Genomic DNA, 26,185 nt, shown 5'->3' with positions numbered 1-26,185 from the left:
TAGTTAAGATAAAAGTTAAAATTTTGAAAAGCATTATTTCACTTTATATTAAATTAGATTGTAATTTTAAAATTAGATTACTCTAAATAATAATATGAATCATCAAATAAATTTGGGGGGAAAATTAATAAGTTTATGTGTTTTAAAAATAACTAGTTAAAGTTAAAAGTTAACTCTTTTTAAATTAACTAAGTTGAGTTAAAAATTATTAACTTTTTTTTTAACTTTTAACTAATCAACTAGTTATTACCCAACCCTGATAATTGTACTATCTATTGATGTACATCATAGAATTAGAATTTTCATAATTTGTTAAAAATAAATTTAATTTATTGAAATTAAATTTAATTATATTTAAATTTATTTAAGATTATTATATAGAAATATATAGAATGCAATCCCTCTTCAAAGAGCTTGGTATATAATATTTAAGAATTAATTACGATTGAGGATATTTTGCGTTCACGAAATTATTGGGCCATTTGAAAAAATAATTGTGATGGGTATATTTTCATTAAGCGACGCTTTTATACAACACGTTATATACAAACATAACGATTAATCATATACAAAAAGATATAATCAATATTATCTTACATAGTAAAAAACTTGCAATATAATATTACAATGACGGGTTGAATTATTAAAGAAGTATTATTGATTCTATACATATCTTGAAAAATTGTGGTTCGAATAAGATCAGATCGACTATATATATTTATATATATATATATATATATATATATATATAATTTATATATAATTATATATAATAAATATATATATAATTTTTTCTATTTTTTAAGGACATATATGATTTCTATTAAATACTATCGTCCTCATCTCTAGCATTGCGTATCGACTAAGCCTAACAGTCTGTCGTTATTAGAATTATTGTTTTTTACATATTATGCAAACATATTTACAAGTATAATTCACACACAGAAATTATAATTATGAAAAGTATGAGATTATCCTATTGAAACCTTTTTTTGGTGTTTCATTATGCTGCGTTATATCGAATATTATCATGAATATCTCTCTACATTTCAGAATTTTATTGTTCGAAACGCAAAGTAATAGCGATACTAGACAATGCAGTTCCAAGGATATGTGTGATGCTTAGCGCAATCACATAGTTTCATCTTTCTGTGATTTCTCTTCCAGTCACAGGACTCCTAAGAAAAATATATAGAACCATAATTTCGGCAGTGGCCATGTAAATGTGGAAAATACAAACAAAAAGAAAATCTTGTATGCATTACAAGTGTGGAGGTCATTGTAACTAAATTGAAAATCAAAAATTAAATTATAGTAGAAAGATATCTCTATATTTTCGAGATGTTAGCTAGAAATGTTCCGCTGTCCAGCAGCCGAACCTAGCATGGTCATATTTCATATTACAATGCATTTATAAGTGATGATATCGCATAGTACTGTCAATATAAACCATACTGGCTCTTCATCCATTTTTTCCAAATTGTGAATACTAGTCTATTTAAAATGTAATATTAATATGCGTATTTACACATTAAAAATTCTGCCTGTCTAATTGGAAAATATCTGTGCTTTTCGCTCTACTTATTTTCAGATAACAAAATAAAATTATGTAATATTATTTGAAATAGATATTTGGATAATACCTGAAATATTATGGATATTGACAGTACTCGAATGCTGCGAGAGTCTGTGTAAAATACTTATGCTGAGGGGAGAAATGCCATTATATTTACAAAACCATCTTCAAGCGCATCGAGTATTATTAAATAGAGAAATTCTCTTATTAATTAATATATTCATGCAATTGGCTCTTACAAAAAAAAAGTAGAAAATAAAAATTGCACATTTAGATACTTTTTTTTTTACAGGTCGGCGCATTCCTTGTTGCATCTGCTTTCCAAGCGAATCGTCATCGAATGGGAAGATCGTTAGAATAATAACAGTTTATCATTGCAACCCTGACGTCGATCCCATTCGTTTCTTCTAATTTTTTCCTCCCTTGCGGACACACCTATCCTAATCGAAGACACTTTTCTAATTGCGTACCAATGATGGATTCAATTACTTAATAAATATCGTTCTCAATCACTTTTAAAAGGGCGGACAGTTCACGCCAGGATGAAGATACTGACACTTGTCACCGATTCGACAATAACCGTTTTTCGAAAACTGCCTACACACCGGTGGCTGCTTACCGTTTCCTCGCCAGCCACCACCACCGCCACGCCAACCGCCTCTCGGGGGTCCAGCTCCACGATATCCCCAACCGGGGCCTCCTCTACCTCTGTTGTGCATGGGGGCTCCTCTTGGACCTGGGAAGGGATTAGGTCCTGGACCATACATCGGTCCAGGTGGCCCTTGGAAATTGGGATTCATGTTGCTGAATCCCATATCTTCCGGACACATCATACCGTAGCCCTCCTGCTGTTGATTGTACATTGGCGGTGGTCCCATCATTCCCGGTGGGACCATCGGGCCGCCCTCCATTCCCTGATTGAAACTACCCGGTATGTTCCCCATCGGGTTCATCCCAACGTCTGGCACGAGAACCTTGCCATCGCCCGTTCTCCAACCACCACCGCCGCCGCCCGGTATCGTTGGTCCCGGAAGCTCCTGAGCCATTGGAGCTATGTGCGATGGGGGCATCATCTGCTGAGGCATCTGTGGCATCTGACCCATCGTCGATTGAGGTCCCATAGGCGTCATCATGGTTTGCTGATTGTGCGAGAACGTCGTGGGATAATGGAACGTTGTCACGGTCGGCGGTTGCGGTGCCAGTTGTGGCTTGGGTTCCGGCCATGGCACCGATGTAAAGTCCTTTTCGCTTTCCTTATTGCCCGTGAGATCGTCCAACGGTATTATTTTAGGATCGGTCATCACATGATGCCGTTCTTCATCGGGTTCAGCCGCGGAGTCTGGGATCCTACGATTAAAAAAAAAAAATTGTAATTAGAAATTATCGATTGATTAAAAATTTTAGCACAATTATGTATTCTGGACCATAATATGAGTGGACATCATTTTGCTTTATCTCTCTAATATTTCTAACATGTCAAATAAATATACATTTTATATGATAATCATATGTTTAACCCTTTGAGGGGCGGTGTATCATATATGATACACCTATTTATTTTTCTCATTATGAATGTATTACGACAGTTATATGCATGCAATTAAGATCCTTAGACTTCTGATTATCTACATATTGTAATCTTCCATCACTTTTCACTGGGGGTTGACAATAATTAATTAATAAATAATCAATATGAAAAAAGCACTATTTTTTCGGAAAAAAATCAGTTTTGAATACAGGTCTTGTTGAATCAACCCCAAATTGCACATATATAGGTTTTCGGGGTCTCTGATCACAATGATGGCCTCAGATTTTAGAAATCCAAAATGGCGGATGACATATCTAAAATCTGATAATTTTCAATTTTAAAAAATCTTATCATATTTTGCATATAATTTGAAGAAGAAAGTATTCTTAATGTTTTTTCGATTAGATGTGTAGTTTTTGAGAAAAAAATCCATGAATTGTCAATATTTCTAAGATATAATCCGCCATCTTGAATTTTGAAATTATGATGCCAGATTTGTAATCAGTGACCCCAAAAACCTATAAAACCATCATGATCTTTATTGTTGAGCTCACACAAAAAATGTGCCCCTAAAAGGGGCATATTTTTAATATAATAAAAAAAAAATTAAAAAAAAAAAAATAAATAAATAAAAAATAAAAATATAAAACATAAAAATAAAAATATTCCATTTTGCTCGCGGAATATGAATAATGTATGACGAAAACACTTATCGAAATAAAATTGATAACTCGGTATATTACAACAATAATTGCAAACGTATACTTACATGCTTCGATTAAAGTAAAGCGCTTGAAGAATACCCTTCTCGCGCGCATATTGAATATCCTTCTCTTTACTATCCTTGCCAGGCTCTACTAATGGAGGCGGTTGATCAATAGGAATTAGAGGCTTCCACCTTGTTCTCTCCTCCATTAAATCCTCGTTATCTAATAAAAAAAATATTCTATATATATATGTGTATATATATTTTATTAATATATACAAATTTTGTCCCATAAAATTTAAAATAAAATTTATGTCCATAAGCATTTTCTATCCATAGCCATTTTCCAAGAAACTATTAAGGATTTAAATTTATTCTTATAAATTTCATCGTATTAGGGATACTTTTATACTTTATATAATAAAATTATTTGATGAAATTTAAATTAATTTATATAATTTATGTAAATATATAATTATAAATATATAATTTATATAATTATATAAATTAATTTATATAATTTATATATCTAATTAATAATAAAAACATATATATTAATGCATCTTCTCAAGATAGCTTCTTAGAAAATCTGTATATAATTGAAAGAAACACAACTGCAGTATATTTGCAACTATATAAGTGTAATTGATACAGATATTTTATAATAGTTGTAAATAAAAAAATTACAATTATATAATTACATATATGTAACTTAACGTACTTAATTTTCTGGCCATTTGGAATGCCTCTCTTTCATTTTGTTTTTCCATTTGTTTCATATCGGTAAATGTTTTTGTTACATTAACTCTTTCCGTTTCGTCCAATTCAAAGTAACGTATGGATTCTATCTCTGTCTTCCACTTCAAAACTTTCTTCGGTCCTTTACGTTTTTGAAGCAGCAAAACACTTTTAAGTCCATCTACATATCGTATTTCGGGATAAGGACTAGTATCGTCCTTCTTCAACGAGTTCGAAATTATGGAAGACGTATCTTCTGGCGATTCCGAATCTTTTGTATCTTCCACATCTTCTTCGGGTGTTGGTGCTATGGAAAAAATAAATAAATAAATATGTTGTTTAAATATATTATTATAATAATTATTATAAATATATTATTATAAATATTAAATAATATTAAATATATTATTATTATAAATAAATTATTAAATATATTAAATATATTATATTATATATATTATATATATTATATATATTATATTATAAATATATTATATTATATTAAATATATTATTATAAATAAATTATTAAATATTTAAATTTATTATTAAATATACTATGTAGAGAAAATTAATTTTATTTCAATACAAGAGTATGCATATGAAAGTTTATAATGTAAAATTGCATTAATAATAATATATTAGTACGATAAGAATATATTAATATAAAGCATATCTATAAATAAAATAAACACGTTTATGAATTTATAATTATTTATATGTTCTATATATTTTTTAATAAATGAGAAAGCAAATTAGTTTTCCTCTTTCTTGCTTACTTGACAAGTTAAGATACTTACTATTACTTCTGATATCATCTTCGTCCCTGCTATCCTTCTCGTCCTCAAGCGCTTGATCTTTATCTTTCTTCGAGTCTTCTTCGCTGTTTTCTCTCTCTCTTTGATCTTTGTCTTCTTCTATTTCCAATGTATCTTGATAGAACTATAAAAAATAAGTTTCATAATTAATTATTAATTTATTATTTTAATTATTAATTTATTATTTTAATTATTAATTTATTATTAATTCTATATATATTTCAGATATAAAAAATATATTTCTAGATAAAATAAAATAAAATCGATTCTCTGCTTTAGTACACTTTAGCTTCGAGTTCAAAGTAAAAAAAAATTTTTTAAAAATAAAATAAAATAAAATTCTATCTCTAATCACTTATCAAAATTTAATGCGATTGAAGCACATTGTGCTTTAGAAAATGCGCGAGGACAAGTGAATCTTAATTAAAAATAAGTCCAATTAATATATTATTTTTTTCACAGCGACTTGTATCCGGTATAATTACCTTGAAATTAGGTTTGAGGGCAATTGGCGATTTCTCTTCGACATTCGTGGGCGAGGAAGGTGGTGTGCTCTCGCGATTATCAGCGTTAGCGGTCTCTTGCTTCTTAGCTTCCGACGACCCGTCCTTCGTGATAGAAGTCCTACGCTTGCGTTTCCTCGGTTCTTTGCTCTTGGTAGACGCGGTGAGAGCATCCATGAACATATCGCTCTCCTGTAGCATCATCGCTGGAAATAAAAATTATTTTATTATTAATTATTCGCGAATAATTCGCAATAGCAAATCGACTTAAAAATAAATTAAAATAACTTGTACAAATAATATTTCAAAATATGCTGCATTATATAGACACATTATATATTATAAAAAAAAATATATATATATATATATATATATTTTTTTTTTTAAATTAATTTAAATTAAAAATTATTAATAAAATTTTTCAACATATTTATATTAATATTATTAAAATCGATAAATTTATTAGGAAGAGACTGCAAAATATATATAATAATAAAATTCGGAAAATGTCTTAAAAATAATTCCGTAGTAAATGATGATTCTGGAAAACAACAATGCATTTCATATTACGTTCTAGATATTCATAAATAAAATATTTCTCTCAACTTGGCATAATTTTGTAAATGAATTCAGCGCGCGAAGATGATAGTAGAAATTGATGTATATTTCATTTGACTTTTTATATCTAATTGTAACTGTTCTTAACATTAAATAATTCTTGTATTTTTGATGATTTTTAACAATATTATTTTTTAACATATTCATATAAAAACATATTCATATAAAAACTGTTTATTTGCGCGCTGAATTTACTTTTAAAATTTATGCTCAGAAATTAGAAAACATTCACATAATTAATTTTGTTATATTTCTAAATAGTCTCGTTTCACACCCTCGATCCGTTCTGCAAATAAACATGACTTGAATAGATACTGTCACATAAAGATTATTAATATTGGGAATATTGTGAGATAATTCGTTGATTATTTTATTGATAGTCACTATGTATCTGAAAGATAAAAAATTTCTCGCATTTTTCAGTAGCTGCAAATAAGCTTCTTGTCTTTCAGGAAAGATATTCTCCATAACTTCTTTGCTAGAATAATTTCAGTAAATTTTATTTTGCCTCCAATATATCCTGTAATTTAAAAAATCCAATTTAAGCTGGTACATTTTATAGTTACTGCATCGTCCTACATAAATCATAACATGTAACGATTTAAAAATATTATAATTAAGGAAATAGATAAGTATATAAATATAAGATAAAGAATATATATATTGAAATAAGAATTAAAAATTATTTGTTAATAAGAATGGCAATGTTATTTAAATGTTTTAGTGATACATAGAATGTCAGTAAGATATATGTAGATATAACTAGTAGCTAGGTATAAATATAAATTATAAATGTATAACAGTTTAAAAATATAAATTATAAAATTATACAATTATGCATCATTAAACTTATATCTTTAGAAGCAATTATTGATTAAAAAATTATTTTCTTTGTAATGTTTTAACGTTTAATATTTATTGAAAGAAAACGAATGTTTCTCTGTTCATTCAATTTTAATTTTATTATATTTCGAATAATATATTTAAAATTACTTTTATGTTATATAAAATAATAAAATGACAGAAAATAAATAAGAAGCGAATCGTATTAATTATATTAAATCAAGTTTTCAATATTTCAAACAAATTAGCTATATTCTAAAATACTGTAAATATATATACTTAAAATAAATTTCCTAAATAAACTAATTTAACTTATTACGATATAAATATGAGAAAATTAAAAAATTAAGACTGTATTGTTTTTACATAAAAATATATTACTTCAAATCACTATTATTATTATAATATCGAAATATATAAGATAAATATCACAGATATTGTTTCAAATGATTATATTCTTTTATGAAAAAACTGTGTTCGTGTATAATTTTTACACACTTTCTAATTCACATTACTATGTAAAAATTATATAAAACAGAAAATAATTGCAGTTATATATTTCTGAAATGAAATAACTATAAAAAACAAAAAAAGAATTATCAGAAAAAATTACAAGCAAAAAAAATATAAATAATTTATAATTAGAAATATATTATAAATGACACATTTATTCGTTAAGCAAATAAAAAAATAAACCCAAATTATTTTAATGCTGAATGAAACTTTGATGATAGAATTATTGTATAAATGAAATTTTGCTGATGATTTGATGTGTAAGAGATTTTTATGTTATGAGGATGCAACTGGAGAAAACAGACACAGAATATTATTTAAATTAAAAAAAAATATATTAGTAACTTCTTAAAAAATTGATTTAAAAAAATTTAAAAAAAAATTATTTTAAAAATAACAATTTAAAAATCTATTTAGTAATCAAGTGCAAAATAATAACTCATCATCGTCCATCGTGCATAAATGCTCTCCTTATGCAAAATTACAGTTCCATCCTACAAATAATATGAAAATGAATTTAATTCATGACAAACTACAAACAAAATATAATTCATATCAAAAATAGCTATTTTTTTCAAGTTTCTTTAAATTTGAAGGATATTTATAAAAAATAGTATTGTCAATATTTGGATACCATCTAAATACTCAACTCTTATATCCATAAATCCGAATATAACAGATAGATATATATATACTAATATTAAAAACTATTTAAGCCATATTTTGACAACACTGATATAATATAAACTCGATAGAAATAAATTTAAAAAAAAAATTAAGGAAGAGTGTGTACAGGTTGCATTATACAGTTCATTTTTTTTATTTCTACAGAGAAATAATCTGTGGAAAGAAAAAAAAACATGATCTACATTTATCTATTTTCTGAACAGATAATTCGTGTAAACTTTTGCTAATAAAGCGCATCAAGAGTTTTAACGTATTCTTGACTCTCAGTCTTTAATATATATTTGCGTTGTACTTATCAAAAATTATTTGACAATACGACATTGAGGCCAGATCTCGTAAGAATTTGAATTTAGCAAGTATAAATTCAGATGCCGTCTCTCATTAATAACGAACGTATATAAAACGTATATTAAATTAAAAATTATTAATAAAATTTTTAATAAAATTAAAAATTATTAATAAAATTTTTCAGACATATTTATATTAATATTATTAAATGTTATTGACTTTGTATGAAACGTATACATGTATATGATACAACATATAACGAGCGTAAACTATTTCCAATTTTCCCCAAAAAAGAAACTGACGAAATTTTCACATACGTATTAATAATTAAAAATAAATTTTTAAACTTTATAAAAATTATAAAAATTATAATAAAAATAAACTTTTTTCTCGTTTGTATATATATGTATATATCTCTCATAAAATTAATAATAAAATACAAACACTTATCTATATATCATATCTCTTTTATCTCCGTTCAATCTTTATCATCGTATAAATTATAACTCTCATAAATGTACAGGTAGACAGAACGAAATAAATTTACTTGAATAAATTTCGATTGATATATTATAGAGACGATCTGTTTACAGATTGTAATCGCATGCGCAATGAGAGCTTGGCATTTATTTTAGAAATAAATTCGAAAGTATACTCGAAATAGTATATCGTCTGTACGTTTACACGGGAATAACAATTAACACACTTTTATTAAATAACCAGCGCAAATAATATAAAAATGTTTTGTCACAACAAATTTTCTGTTTGGTAGAGACTTTTTTCATATTCGAGAAATAAATTTAAACGTACGTTCCGAAGAACAACGTTAGACTTTACGTTCTACAATTGAGAATATATTGCCAACTATGTTGTATGTTAAATGAGGCAGCAATTTTCAGATATATTTACCATTAGATGATTTATTATTCATGCGTTATTGTATATTTATTAATCTAAATCACAGTATAATTCACAATATGAGATGTATCCAATATAAGAGAATAAAAATATTCCACCTGATTGTATACAAATATTTTGCGTTTTAGAGTTATTTAAATGAATTAATTTTTAATTCGTTAGGATATATAATTGGAAAAATAAATATATATTTAATCAATTTTAAGCATGAATTTCGAAAAAAAAATGTTATATTTTGTGTTAAAAATAATAATTTTATTATTCTAAATATGTGAATAAATTTTATCAAGTAAAATTATTTTTGTATTTATAATTTTAAATTTAACAACATTCAACATTCTAATTCCTGTATTATTTAATTTGAAATATTTTCTTGAAATTACTTGAAAAAACAACATTTATTTATGTATCATTTATACATTCTAAGCTTTCAAATATGTATAGAAAAGAAGAGATCAATAATCAATAATCAAATAAAATAAATGTTCTGTAATTTCCTACGTATTTCGTATTATATAAGTTCAATTAATTATATCATTATTTTTGTACAAATAATATATTTATAAATAAATTATATACTTTTTTATCGTTTTTTCTTTTTCAAAAAAATGGCATTATTATTGCAACATTAATCAATAATTTTGTTTGCGATTTAAAATTTTCTAATAAATAGTATCCGCTTTCTCTTTCTCTGTGACAATTTTATAAAATTACATGTTGCCGTAAAACCGAAAAAAAAAAAAACTGAAAATATCTTCTTAATGCATATATGTATTTTAAGCTAAAATTCTTTTGCAAGGCTTGGCATCGTAGAAAAACGTAATAACCGTGAAACAAAGAATGAATGAATCGTCACGCGTATATATTTGCATGCGTTCAGATAGAATATTTTTCATTCTCGTAGATATATCGGGATATATAAGTTTCGCGACGTAGACGCCGCGCAAAGAGACACCGAGTGTGTGTGAGTCGTGTCGCGGGTCAATGTGCGTCGAACGGTTAATAAATGCCAGTAGAAGCGCGACACGTGCGTCGACGTAAGACAGTCGCAAAAACATCGGCTCGTGCATGCGTCGCACGACTTCGGAACTCTCGGATCCGCACGTGTCAAGAACGACACCCGGTTTACAAGATTACGTCTGTTCCCATTTATTTTTTTTTTATTGCGGAATCTTATGTAATCTCCAAAATCTTATTTCTTTAAATTCACGAGATCATTCGTATGCGATTGTTGCACCAAAATTCCCAGCAAGAGCACGGAACTTACAATTGTGACAGTCCATTCAAAGCGAACTCAAATGATATAATGAATATCATTTTTGTATATAAATATATATTTTTAAAAAATAAATATACAGGGTGTCTCAAAACTCATGATGAATCTTTCAAAGACGGATTCCTGGGATCATCCGAAGACGATTTTTCCTCAACGAAAATGTCGAGGGACTAGTAATTTTCGAATTACAAGTGATTGGAAATAAGGGGATTTTCGTAAACTAAGCTTTGTAGAGATAAAATATTAACAAAACCACATTCTTCGATTAATTTTAGAGTTTACTTTAGTTTTAATTTAAGGCTTAATTGCAAAGATAAGATAACAAAAATTGGGAACGTGCAAAAATGATGGTCTTCATCGACATTTTCGCTTAGGAAAAATCGTCTCCAAATGATCCTAGGAATCTGTCTTTGAAAGATTCATTATGAGTTTTGAGACACTCTGTATACAGTACCGGTCAAAAACATATACCTTTTCTTGAAGAAAAATTAATTCAAAGTGTATATATTTAATTAATTTTTCTGAAGTTGCAGTGTTCATTATTCAATGGAAAGTCTATTGTTAAGTAATCTAAATACCTACTATTAAAACATGTGACTAGAGAGAAATATATACACTTTAAATATATTTTTTTTTAAGTTAAAAAAAAAAACATAAAGGTGAAATATTTTTGGCCAGCACTGTACATCTACATAATTTTTTCTTATCAAAAAATGCCATTATTGATGCGACATCGAGATAATCTTACAATAAACAGCACTCTCTCTCTCTCTTTCTGATAATTTTGTAGAATTACATGTTTCGAAAAAAAAAAAAAAAGTTTGTGCTCAAGCTCCAAAGTTTGGCCCAACTAGTTTCGACCCTTTCCCCTTCTATTCTTTTCTACCCTAAGCTAGCGGCAGTTTTCCAGTACCTAGGTTTTTTTTTCTTTTTCCGTCTTTCAATTCAGTCGTCTAACATAATTATTGGCAAGGAAGAAGGATCTCTTCGCCAAGCCCGACGAATCAGTCGTTGTAAAGGGGGTCTCTGCTGGTCCTAAAGGCCTTCTTGCTCGAAGACGTCGGATATGCAGCTTCAGAATTCGTGCACTTTCAGTGCTACTTTCAATCCATGGGGTCTCCACGCATCGGTTCAGTGTGAAAACATATTATTCTCACGATATTTTTCTCTAATTCATCCCAGATCTTTTCTTCCTTCTTTAACTATTCCTTTCACCCTCTCTCTCTCTCTCTCTCTCTCGTTCGCTCTCCCTTTCTCTCTCTTTTTCTCTATTAAAGGTGTTGGAATTATTTGCCCCACACAAATTTCAATTCTCTCTCTGATAAATGTTTAAACATTTCATTGGTCATGTACGTACACGAAAAATCATGTATTAAAAATTCCACTTTATCCAGAGGCCTTAAATATGCATTCGTACATTGGCAACCGGTGTTTGCTGGTATTTAGATAAAATTATCTAGATAATCATCTAGATAAAGAAATGGATCATCTTTATCTATAACTAGATGAAGAAATACAAAGTATCTTTATCTTTATCTTAGATGAAAAATGTGCCATCTTATCTAAAAATTGCCTAAGATGACGTTTTCATTATGCAAAAAAGTTTTCCAGTCAAGCTTTTAAAAATCTATCTAAAATATCCAAAATATATTTTTTATATTATTATTAATATATTATAAATTACTAAATAAATATTTATCATATCATTTATATACCTTTTTGCTATTATTTCTTTATAATATTAAATATTCTTTATATTCTTATAATTAATAATATTAGAAAAATTAATTAATTATAAAATAAAAATTATAAAATAAAAATAAATTATATTTAATTATAAAATATATTATATTTAATTATAACATAAAAATTATAAAATAAAAATAAATTATATTATATTTAATTATAAAATATATTATATTTCATTTAATTATAAAATAAAAATTATAAAATAAAAATAAAAATTAATTAAATATTAGAAATAATATTAGAAAAATTAATTAATTAATAATATTATTATATTCTTTATTTCTTTATAATATTAAATATTCTTTAAGAAAAGAGAAAGAATGTGTTTATGATTTTAATATCCTATTTATAATCTGCGTCATATTTTTTACAAATATTTATAGGCTTCTAAAATAAACAAAAATATCTAGATAATTATCTAGATTATCGCAATAATTATCTCATCTTTCATCTAGATTAAGTAAAAGCAAAATCAACTTTATCTCATCTGAGATAAATTTACAATTTTTATCTTTATCTAGATAATTTTGAAATTATCTACAGCAAACACTGTTGGTAACAAATTTACGAGTTCAGATGCAGATAAAAAAAAAGTCAGATTTTCTATCCTCGTTTAAATTTAGATCCTGAAGAGCGATGCGAATTTCAAAATTAATTTACAACACGCGTTATGTTTCAACATTAAAAATCACCGAGAGGATGGAAATCTGGATGGGCTCACGGTATATATATATATATATATATATACGATATTATTTCGTCTTGAAAGCATTTAACAGCGAGCAAGATATGTAGTGTAGCAGAAACCCAAGAGTTAAATATTCCAGATTTCTGATAAATTTATTGAAAATGTTTAAATAGGATATATACATGTACAAGGGAAAAAGTATAGACAAGACTTTGTTGCCTTACCTAGTTAGAACTATTTCCTGCATTGGATGGCTTCTGGTAATCGTTGGGTCACTAATATCGGAGATTAAGAACACGTGAGTACCGATAAAAACACTTTTCGACACGTTCTCGACTATCTTTGTTCAAGAGAAATTATACGGTTTTTTTTCTTTTTTTTTTTAATTCGAAACAATCCATCATCATATATAAATTCCTTGGTCGAGTATCGATTGGAGAATCGCGTGGTAATGAGTACTTTATCGAGGATTACCTGCTATCGAAGATGCTTAATATACGAAAAAGTTCGTAGTCGAGTGCTGAGATCCTAATGGCTTCGTTCTTCTAACGAGAGACGTTAATTTTCGTAGACGGATGATCCGTACGAGGAGCTGCTAGTTCACCATGCAGCACGATGGATAAATTACATGGCTTATTATATCTTCTACAAGGCGCTAATAATAATTTTTTCGGGGGAAATAGAGAGGATCTGCTATTAAGAGGTATTAACACTACGGGGACATTGCCTGGAAGAAACGATAAGTTTAAAATACATACAGGTAAAAAGAAATGTCTGATGTGACAAATACCAAAGAGTCATTGAGACCATTGATAATATTCGCGATACATAAAGATATCGCGTCAAATATCGGTGCTGCTTGTACATCTTCAGGTAACATCCATCTGCAAACTCAATATTATAGAGTTAGTCATATATAATGCAGCATGTGCCAATGTACAAAGCTTAAAGCAGTCGTTTGTTTAGTCATTATTTTATCGAGAAATAAGACCAGATCTTGTGTATCAAAATTTGAAAAATTATATTAAACTATAATATTATAATGTTATAGAATAGAAAAACTATATATATGCATAATATATAATAATTATTATCATTATAAAAATATAATAATAATATAATAGTTATAATAATAATAATATTAATAATAATAATAATAATAATAATAATAATAATAATAATAATAATAATAATAATAATAATAATAATAATAATAGTGATAATAACAATAATAATAATAAGTGATAATAATAATAATAGTGATAATAATAATAATAATGATGATGGATGATGATGATGATAATGATGATGATGATAATAAAATAATATAATAAAATAATATTTTTCTGAAAAAATATAAGTTCTATAAAATAAATACTTAACGTTTTATTAAAATATCAATTAAATTTAAGTGAGAATTATATTTTAATAAAAATAAAAATCATTATATATATATTTAAGTTTATCTATTCTAATAATTTAAAAGCATACATAAATATGTTTAGAAAAAGGAATGTATATTAATATTCGAAATTTCGAAATTTATAAAATTATTATACGCAATAAATATTTTTGTTTTTGTTGTAGAATATTTGTATTCTCTTTTTGTAAACACATGTCTGTATGTATTTGATATTTCTTTGAAAATTGCATTTAGTACAAAGACGTCTCGAAGATTTGGATCCTTTTCATTATTCCAAATTTTATCCAAATTTTATTTTAAAATTTGACAAAATTCAATGTTTACACAAGTAGCAATAATTTCTAACTACCGACTGCTTCATCCGAGGACATTAGCGTAATATTTACATCTATATTAAAGGTAAAAATAAATATAATAATAAAAATCCCATATTAATAAGGAAACTTTGTACGTAGTAGATAAAGTACCAGTATACTTACGTTTGGGTTTTGGTGGGATCAGTTTAATGCCTCCCTTCTTCTCGTCGCCTGGTGGCGTTGTTGGCGAGTCCAGGGATAGCTTCACCCGTTTTTCCACCAGTGGAATGGTTTCTCTTAAAGGCGATGGCCTCTTGAGCGGAAATTTCGGGGGCAAAACCTTCTTGTCGACCGCAGGATTTGGCTTCTTCGATCTCGGCGGCGGTGGTTTTACCTCTTCTTCCAGCCCCGTGGATCTAAACTTGGAATTAAACGTCTTCACCGTTTTCGGCCGTGTTCCAGAGTCCTGGCTGTTTTTCCTATTTTCAATGGAGATGGATATATTCTTCTTCTCAGTAGTGAGCTTTGTAACAGTATCTTTTTTACTATCTATTTTCTCTTTATTTTCCTTCGTACCATCTCGCGACTCGGTCGAGGACTTTCTCCCGTTCGCGTCGTCCTCCATTCGTTTCTTCGGTATTTTGCCCAGCTTGGAGCTCAATGCTTGGCCTTGGACTTTCTCCAAAGTCGCCTTATCCTTTTCCGCCTGATCCTTCTTCTGCCTCTCCTTCTCCCGTTCCTTGTCACGCTCGGATTTACTTTTATTGCTCGAACTATGCTTGCTGGACGAGCCAGAGTGATGCTTGTCCTTGGAAGACTTGTCTTTGTTGGAGTTGGAGGCTTTGGAACTATTGCTACTGGAGCGATGACTTGATCTGTGGGACGTCGAGCTGCTGCGATGGGTACTGGAACTCGCGCTGTGCTTAGAAGAACTCTTGGATGACGAAGACGAACTGTGATGAGTGCTGCTCTTCTTATCGGAACTGGATTTTTTATCATCCTTCTTATGAGAGTCCCTATTTTCCTTGTCACTAGACTTACTGCTATCACTATTAACAATAATAGCGTCTTTATTATCTTTACTTTTAGCACCTTCGATATCCTGATTGTCCTTAGAACTGCCTACGGTCTGTTTCACATCACCAGAAACATGTCCCAAATTGTCTGATTGTTCAACGTCTACCGTTTCATCTTGACCACTCGTCGCACTGCCACTTTGTCCAGTCTCCTCTACCTCGTCCGTTTCCTGCTTCGCTTCCTGTAAAGCAGGAAGCGTAGCGTCCACAGTATTTATAACTACTTCTGTATTTGTACCAGATTTGCTTAAAACACTATTTATATTTGTAACGTCTGTCTCCACTTTCGCGAGGACCTGATTACCATCACGAATGGTAATCTTGTAAACGGGAGCTGATGATTGTGAAGACGTTGTTACAACAACAAATGATTGCTTTTTACTTTGTTGCTGGGTCGCTTGCTGACCCTTGCCAACAACTTGCACCGCTTGCGATTGCAACCTCTCCTGTTGTTGCTTCTCTTGATCTTGCTGGACTTGATTGGCTGGAGTATTCGCGGTGGATGATTGCGCAAGCTTGAAGTCTTGAACGTGAACAGTTGCATTTTCCACAATGTCGAGAGTTTGTTGAGAATTTAACAAGTAATGTTGCTGCTGCGACGAAGGAACAACAGCAATTTGTCCCGTAATAGCGTTCGATTGCACTGAAACCGTCATGATTTGAGCTGGCACCGAATTCGGCGCCGCTTCTCCTTTCACAATTTTCAGCCACTGTTCCACGAGTCGAGTGGCCAACGTTCGTACACCTTGATGGCTGCCCTCTTTTGACAGGCCTTTAATCAGCTTTGGACAATTGTTACTCTTCAATCGCTCAATGTCTACTGGGCAAAGTAACAAAAGTTCCAGAAGTTCTTGAATAAGGGCCCAATTCTTAGCAAGAATGCCATCAGTGAGCCACGTGTGAATAAGATTCCATCCTCCAGCACTCATAAATCTGTAAAAATAGAAATTATCAAGTTTAAAGTATTATATTAAATTTAAAATATTATAATAATTATTAAATTTAATTTATTAAAATAATATAATAAATTTAAAATATTATAAGAAATTATAATATAAAAAAATAAGATAATATAATTATATTATTATGAATGAGATGAAATAATTATTTCTTTTTCTTATTCGATTTTCCTCCTTTTTAATTCTAATTTCTATCATAAAATGTTAAAAATTATAAAAATAATGTGTACGTGTTCTAAAGAAGATAATCTATAATAATCAAGCCTTACAACTATTCTTATGAATACACGTAGACTAATACTGAATATTGTAATAAGAAAATAATTGAATAATAATGAAATATTTAGTTTCATATATATTTATTTATTTATTTATTATGATTAATTAATTATATAATTTATATATTTATTTTTAATATAGAATCATTGATCTATTAAAAAGATTCAACAATCAATATAGATTTAAGAAATCAAATTTTACAACTCTTGATTGTCTTTAGAACTATAATGTTTTACATGATTAAAAATATATCCTGAATTATTTAATTATTCATGTCTGTTTTATTTTGTCCACTAGTCTCCTCTATCTCTTCCGCTTATTGCTTTGCTTTCTACTGTACAAAGCGCAGCACTTACAGTATATATAATTAATTTTACACTTGTACCAGTTTAAATTGTTGAAAAAAATTAAAATGTAAGGCTCGTATCAGTAAAAATGGCACATTACTAAGCACCATCTAATGGTTCTGAACCTTTTATATTTACTCTTGCATGTTTTATATTTTCTTTACACACAAATACACGAAGAATTATATATACTTGTATGTCTCAACATGCTAAGTTTCTTTGACAATTGCTGAATTAATATCACAAGGAACGATAGAATAGAATGTTTGTAAAGAGAGTTAAATAACCATTTTAATATTATTTGCATAGATTTTTAAGTACTTACTGACTAAGCAAATCCGTATTAGTAGTTTTCAATATCTGTATATAAATGCATTTCGAGACGAGTTTCTTAGAAAACTTTGTCATTAAATTAGCTAAGCGATGAACTTCCTCTTTACTCTTAATGCCTCCTGTTGGACCCAATAAAACGCTAAGGCATTTAAGTAAGGATAGGGGATCTATACGTGGCTGCAAATACAATTTAAGAAGAAAAGTATTATTAATGCAATCATCATATCAAAATGTAAATTATGCTTACAAAATAAAAAATTTAATAATGAGAAAATATTAAATGAATTACAAGAATATATACATATTCATTTGAACTTTTGAAAAAGATTTTTGTGAATTTTCAGATTTTTCATTAAAATTAGAATATTTCTATAAGTAAAATTTTTTTAAATTTTAATTTCTGACAGTTTAATGAATTATTATTGAAAATTTAATAAATCAATTAAATTTTTTGATATTGTAAATTTAATTTATTGTAAATTAATAGTTTACGCTCATAAAATTATAAAAGAAAATTTTTTTAAATGAAGGGAAATAGAAAATAAATACTTTTAATAATATAAATTTTTTCTCTTATTCTCAAGAAAAATGATAAAATAGAAATTGTATGGCACATTTAAATATTTTATCAAGAAATTGGATATAAAATATATATATATTAAGAATGTATTTTCAATATAAAATTCAACTTTCATCTCTCAATTATTTTCTTGCTGAATAAAATTCTCAAAAGAAAAAAAAAAGAAAAAAAAAATAATTTCAACAAAAATAATTTAATTTATAAAGAGAAATAAAAAAATATTCTATAAAAAATATATTATTAATCACTATATATTCAAATTATTAATATTAATAATTACATTAAATTAAATATATCAGAAAATAAAATAAGAAAAAAAGAAAAAATTAATAAATAAAAAATGCTATCAAAATCAAGACATTTGAAATATTATCCGAGTAATTGGATACATTCTTGACTTATAGCCATGACTAATAATATCTGAACGATGAATAATATATAAACTATCTGAACGAGATTAAGATATCCAACTAACTATCTGAACGAGATTAAGATATCCAACTATTAGATACAGAAATTATGCACAGCTGAGACACTGATAAAATTAAATTTTCATATTTTCTTTTAAAATCATTATTTCTCTCTCTTCCATATGTATTTACTATGAAATAATTTTACACAAGCTACTCATGCATAAAATTCACAATTTTTCTCTCGCCAGATATTTCCACTTGTAATTATCATATTTATCAATCGTATCAATATTCAACAAGGAAAATTCAAAAAATGTTATACAAGGTGTCTCAAAACTCATGATGAATCTTTCGGAGACAGATTGGGATCATCCGAAGACGATTTTTCCTCAACGAAAATGTCGAGGCACTAATAATTTTCGAATTACAAGTGATTGGAAATAAGGGGTTTTTCGTAAACTAAGCTTTGTAGAAATAAAATATTAACAAAACGACATTCTTGATTAATTTTAAATAGAGCTTACTTTAGTCGAGTTTTAATTTAAGGCTTAATTGCAAAGATATATATATATATGACAAAAATCGGAAACGTGCAAAAAATGATGGCCTTCATCGACATTTTCGCTGAGGAAAAATCGTCTCCAAATGATCCCAGGAATCTGTCTTTGAAAGATTCGTTACGAGTTTTGAGACACCTTGTATATAGACGATAAAGACGTATAAAGACGGGGCTAGCTGAATAATCTCGTAGGTTGCACGTAATTATACGTAACAATGAGAAATAGAATACGAGGTCACGCGCGCACGGGAGCAAAGGTTATTGATCCCTCGCAACCGTCAGATCCGCCAGATGGCGCCATCGCTCGCGATATATTCGCAGAAAAAAGGCCTGCAATTTATTGGAGGAAAAAAAAAAAAAAAATTTAGAAATATGCGACTCACCATTTTGCTGAGATTTGAGATATTTCAGAGCATCTTCGGGACCAGGCGTACGTTCATCGCGCTTATCTGCAACGAGATAAAAGATACTTGACGACTATGCGCAATTAGGGTACAACCGACGCACTTTCCACGCCATATTGTCGAAATTCTCACAGAGGACTCGCACGAATCTAACCGAGGGACGGACAGCTCGAAACGAAACTCGGCCTTTTGGCCTATATTTTGGAAGGGAATCTCGATTTAATTGCGTGCGATTCGCCTTTTTTTTTACAAATCCCTCGGTCCCTCGCTCGTGACATATGGTACTATCGCGATCCTCATCGAGGCGTGTGAAACGTGACGTATGACGCGGATCGAGCGAGAATCCCCTGGGCTGCGCCCTACGTAGGACGACGATTACGTAATTACAGTGGTAATCGGGCTCGCCCGTCAGGAAGGCTGACGCGCGAGGCGGAAATCGGGACGGTCGCCCGTTAAAATGCGGCTCCTTCCTTGAAAACGAACGGTTCCTCTCACTCGGCGGACTAGCGAAACCCGAATAGCCGCCGCGCAGCCGTCACCGCGCACGCGTCCCGCCCCGCCCGCGCGACCGGCCAATCGGAGCGCCGCGTCCACCGCGCGACCAATAACGGCTCGCCCGTCTCGCCCCGCGCCCCTCGCGACAACGCAGCTCGTTCTATTTACGTAACACGAGAAACCGTGCCCTCCCGGGTGTCTACGAAATTACTGACACTTTTTCCCCCTTTTTTAGCACTTTTTTTTTAATCAACTCTCTCTCCGATTTAATCTTTCCTTTCTTGAGATTCGATCGGCACTTTGTATACGCGCTGTCTTTTTCGAGCCTTGTATAGAGAGATCGAGATTTATACATATATACGATTACGTCACTAGTCTCGACGTTATTCACCTCGCAAATCGGACTTATCATTTAATGACGATCAATTACACGGCCCCTTTAATATTCCCTCGGGACTTTTCGATGGAAATTATTACTATTCCGATATCCTCCGTCGTTTTCTTTCTTTTTCGTACATTTTGCCTTTTTTTTTTAATCTTTTTTTTTTTGTTGGAAAATAGGAAAGCCACACTCACATTCGTTAAAAATTAAATCCGTTTTATGGTAAATAAATGTTCACACGTTGTATGTGGTGCATAAGAAATGGAACATTTCCTATGAAAATGAGAACGTATGAATCGCTCGCTCGTTCGTGAATTCTTCATGTACATCGAGAAACGCTACGAGATTCCCAACCGCAATCCGTATATATTTCGCCGTCTATTTGCCATCTGCAATCAGATATCATTTAGAATCTATTGCCTTTACCATTCGATCCGTTCTCGTCCAATATTTCGCGTCTTCGGCTTGTATAAGTACTCCTATCAACTTGTACAAAACGATCCTCACCTGACTGCGTAAAATCTACTTCTCTCGAACAAGCCGGAAGTATTTGCTGTACAGCGACATCCTGGCCCTACTACGCGAGTCAAGGGCGACACTAAACTCGTATTAAATTTTCAAGTGACGTTATATATACTTATTATACGTTAATATCTACTTCTCCATGAAATATATAATTTTACTCGACAAATAATGTTCAATTTTAAGATAAATTGTGCTTGTTATAAGACACGATATCATATAAATGCACGATGTCCTATTTAAATCCTCTATTGATTTACTTTTGGTTGCATATACAGGGTGTCCCAAAATTCACGATCCAAGGATATATTTAGATTTGGCTATTTGTGAAGTGTATATTTGTGTGTAAAGCGTCGTTTACAATGAGATTTTAAGGCGTAAAGGTGCAATTTCATATTTTTATGTTTATAGAGGACACATCGTTCTTTCAGGGATAACCTAAAGCCGGATACTTTGTTAATCTAGTGACTTTAAGATCTCCTAAAAGCAGACTATGACAAAAAAGAGTGAAAACTATGAACAACTTTGTTGTTTGTTTTATAGATTTTAAAAATGGCTTGTCGTATGTTACATATTTAGAGTTGTAAATAATTTGATAAAAAATGTTCAATCTATAAACAATGGTAACGCAAATGAAATATATCATTGTCTCTAAATCATTATATGTAATTAACATATAATGTGTATTTAAAATTAATTTATCAATTTAACTCCAATAAAATTATGAAATTTTTTTCAAGTATATTATTGTTTAATATTGTTTAATTTATTGCTTGTCAGTCATTCACATTTATTAAAAATAATCACTTTATTAAATAATGTGAGAAACTCTATATTTTTTGCGAATAGTAAGTAGAACTTTTATGGATATAGCATTTTGATAATAGTTTATATTTACAGTAGAAAATAATTTGTATTTCATTGTGCTTTTATTCTATAGGATCTGAAGATGAATTATGAAAGGGTGTGACAAGTATCAGTAATGTAGGAAGACACAGAGATAGAGCAAGAAGAGTAGTGAAAAGAGAAAGCTCCTAAATAAGGAGCAAATTATTGGCATGGGAAAAATTCTGATACAATTTCCTGGTCTAAACACTCCTGTGTTTAGAGGAAAAGAATTAATTCAACAGCAAAAACTGCTTGTAAATCTTGAAAGAAAGCAAAAACTTATGGAATTACCACAAAGTCAGACCAGACCAATGCAAATAAAATTATCGCCATTGGAATGTGGTTGGACGAGTGTTACAATGGATGGCAGAAGCATTGAATCAGATCTTATTGGAAAAGGTTAATATTTATGCTATTATTGGATTATAATGGTTAATAAATTACACATATACAAAAATCATGTGATACGATGTCTATTTTCAATTTTTTTTTATGTTTCAGTTCTAAATATTAGAATCTTATATAATTAATATCTTTGTTTTCTGTAGATACATTCTGCAGATACACACACAGAAAGTTTTGAAACCTGGATTTTGGAAAACAAAATGATAACTTGTATGACCGGTAATTTAGCACGTAAGACTAGAATCAGTTCATTTATAGTAACTGGAAATAGAAATGGATTAGCTGGATTTGCGTGATCAAAAGCTAAAGCTTCCCTAAAGACGGTTAAAAATAGGGCTGGTCAAAGACTAATGTATATTCCTACATATAAGGAATACACTGGTAAGAAAATAATTGTCAATACTATATAATATAAAATTTATTTCTTCTCTTTTAATATCACTTTGTATTTTTCAGTGTTACATGATTTCTTTACACAGTTTGAGAATATAAAAATATTTGTAAAGAAAATTCATGAAGGATAATGGGCTTGTTTGTCATCATGCGATAAAAGCGTGTTGCGAGATAATTGGCATAAAGGATATGTATGCCAAAGTACAAGGAGGAATGTAAAAGCATTCTTTATTGGTTCATTGCAACAGGTATGTATATAAAGTATTTAAAGGCATATTATACTTTTTATTTAATTTATATTAGAAAGAAACATTTTTTATAAAAATATATATACATATATATATATATATATATATATATATATATATATATATATATGTTAGACATAAAGCTAAAAAAAAACGTGGATTGTGTCGATTAATTAATTGTTTTATTTAATTATCAATTTATATATGTATATTATTAACAATAATTTTTTGTTTACTTAAACTATAAGGTATAAGGTTGTACATAAGAAATAATCTTTTTTATTTAGTATTTCAAGCATATTTTCATAGAACTTTAATTTAATTATTATATTATTAAAAATATTGAACAAAATAAAGAATTAAAGCTGGCTTTCTCTGCAGTCTCATGGCAGATTATATCAGAAATCATACTTTAATTATTGCAATATATCATGAAACAAATCAATCTCAAAATAATGGAAATATTTGCAGAAATATCAAATATGTAATGTAAATATTTTAATTTTTTTGTATGCGATCTATTTTTTATTCTATCGATGTTTTCATAGTGATGCACCTTGAGCACTTTGCTTCATATGTTTGCAATAAAAATATATTAAAGTAAATTATTTTGCAAATTTATTATTCTAATTTTTATTTAGAAAGACTAAGATTAAAAAAGACGTATGCATTTTTTTCAGATATTTCTATTGAAAAAAACGCATCAGATAAAACTTTCCTGTACATTTTAAATGCGCCAAAAGATTTGCTCTTTATTCCACTTACTGCAATAATGTACACTAAAAATGACAGATCTATATTAAAAATGATAGATCTATATTTAATAGTTGGAAAGAAAGAGAGGAGAAATGAAAAGTGCATCTAGAGAATTTAAAAGAATAAAAATCTAAAAATAATAATACATAAAAATTAATATTATGTATTTTTTTCATGAGGAATGTGGGGCGCACATTTATGCATTTATTTATTTGGATGAGATTTACTTTAGAGCACATTCAGTATTCAACTTTAATTTTATTTTCTCTTTCTTATGATATATAAGTATAACATAATTACCTGCAAATGCTATCACTTTGTGTACTTACAGTGATACAGAAGCAACATTACAAGTACTATATTTACAGATAATATCTGTATAATAAAAAAAGCACCAAAAATCTAATGATGAAAAAAGGATAAATATTGTAGACCAGGATAAGTATCAACCAATTACTCCACCGCTCTGTTTCATTAGAGTTGCAATTTTCTTTTATATCATAAATATTATAAATAAGATAAAGATTTCCGTATGTTTCAAATAAATTTATATATTTTATGTATGTAATACTGCGCACACATATTAAAAGGTGATAATATCGCAGTTATAATAAGATACGATCCTGGCATGTAGTGATTTTTGGATCCTACTTAAAATAATTTAATTTGATTTATTTTTGAGAAATGCGCACAATACTTGAGAACAAATTATTTTTGTGCCATGTATTACCTGTGTAAATTCCACACACAGTATCATATTGTCTGTGATATATGAAAAGCTTCATCGATGAAATATGATTGAGATATAAGAAAAGTAATATAGTACTTGTAATGAATAACGTTAATGTGGAATACATAAATATTTTATATTTTAATTTCATATAATCAAGATGAGATAAGACACTCATGATTACTTTAAAAATGTGTCCACAAATATCATGTAACTTCAACAGCTGCACATTCGTCAAATTAATCCTATTACGTTAAATGAATCACAGCAGCTTGTTTTAATTTAATCTAACCTAACTAATTATATTATATGCTTCTCATTAAAATGTGTAAAACTGCACATTTAATACGATTAATATACTACGTAATAAAATGTAATGCACTAATGAAATAATTAAATATTATTTTTGAAAGCATGATAAAATCCAGGCAGCATACGCTTGCGTTTACATTCGACATCCAAAGCACTGAGATGTTAGGTTAGGTTAGATCGAAAAAATTTATCGTTTAACAGTTGGCAGCCCTACGAGATAGGCTGTGCAGCACAGCGCGCGCGTACAAAATAAATTTGAAATCGCTTCTAGCCTAACCATCTTCACGCGATCGACTTTATTTGAATTGCACGGCATCGCATCGAATTATGATGCGGCGCCGATTTGTTCGAACGTAATTCGGGACATCGCGATGCTGTATAAGCGTCGAATGAGCACGAATTGTCACGCAAATATGATAAATCACATCTACTCACCGTTCACCGGCTATTCCACAGGCCGCTCCACTCGCTCGCCTCGGGACGTCCCATTCCGATCTTGATGCACACAAACTCACACGAAATCATCAACGCGAACGCGCGACACTTTATTCGCGCATTCGTTTCTGCATACTGGTTCGGCCGCCATGTTGGCGCGTGACTGCTACGTCATACGCGTCACTGCTACGTCATACGCGTCATACGTGAATCGGAGTCATACGCAGTTACACGGATCGTCGTACGTCCGCATTTTTCGCGTCTTTTAACCGTTTTTAAACAAATATCGCGAGTGAAAGAGCGTCGAAAGTGTCCAAGGATGATCGCGCGACTTTCATAATATGTCGGTGAAAGTGCGCGACAGCTATTTTTCACAGTTCAGTGATAGTGCGATCGCGAAGATGGAGCGAAGTCGCGTTATTTGCGCCCTTGATGATGATTATCGGATGCGAGCGAATATCGGGAGTGCCGAATAAAGTGTCGCGTGTTCGCGTTGATGATT

At 29.5% G+C, this 26,185-nt stretch overlaps 1 protein-coding gene and 1 long non-coding RNA gene across 7 annotated transcripts; one reads left to right on the top strand and one right to left on the bottom strand.

Annotated features, from left to right (window-relative positions):
• Positions 1-810: 810 nt before the first annotated feature.
• LOC105256998 (serine/threonine-protein phosphatase 1 regulatory subunit 10) lies at positions 811-21,647 on the bottom strand. Of its 5 annotated transcripts, none has more exons than XM_025410527.1 (10): positions 21,502-21,647; positions 20,250-21,383; positions 20,097-20,162; positions 18,154-18,338; positions 15,351-17,176; positions 5,851-6,074; positions 5,348-5,489; positions 4,532-4,855; positions 3,874-4,033; positions 811-2,923 (listed from the first exon to the last, which is right to left on the bottom strand). In XM_025410527.1, the coding sequence occupies exons 3-10, from the start codon at positions 20,097-20,099 to the stop codon at positions 2,092-2,094; spliced, it is 3,696 nt and encodes a 1,231-aa protein (XP_025266312.1). In that variant the 5' UTR covers positions 20,100-20,162; positions 20,250-21,383; positions 21,502-21,647; the 3' UTR covers positions 811-2,091. The 5 variants fall into 5 exon arrangements, with proteins under 5 accessions (XP_025266312.1, XP_025266311.1, XP_025266313.1 ...); XM_025410526.1 differs by having other exon boundaries at positions 20,505-21,383; XM_025410528.1 differs by having other exon boundaries at positions 21,189-21,383.
• Positions 21,648-22,124: 477 nt separating this feature from the next.
• LOC112638534 lies at positions 22,125-24,145 on the top strand. Of its 2 annotated transcripts, none has more exons than XR_003123068.1 (5): positions 22,125-22,139; positions 22,457-22,803; positions 22,953-23,190; positions 23,266-23,450; positions 24,131-24,145. It is a non-coding gene; the product is annotated as an uncharacterized LOC112638534 (long non-coding RNA). The 2 variants fall into 2 exon arrangements; XR_003123067.1 differs by lacking the exon at positions 22,125-22,139 and adding an exon at positions 22,346-22,364.
• Positions 24,146-26,185: the final 2,040 nt, after the last annotated feature.

The sequence above is a fragment of the Camponotus floridanus genome, unplaced genomic scaffold (assembly GCF_003227725.1).
Source record: "Camponotus floridanus strain SB8 unplaced genomic scaffold, Cflo_v7.5 scaffold32, whole genome shotgun sequence".
Classification (NCBI taxonomy): domain Eukaryota; kingdom Metazoa; phylum Arthropoda; class Insecta; order Hymenoptera; family Formicidae; genus Camponotus; species Camponotus floridanus.
Note: the sequence above shows the minus strand (reverse complement) of the source record. Positions and strands in the feature narration are given on the sequence as shown.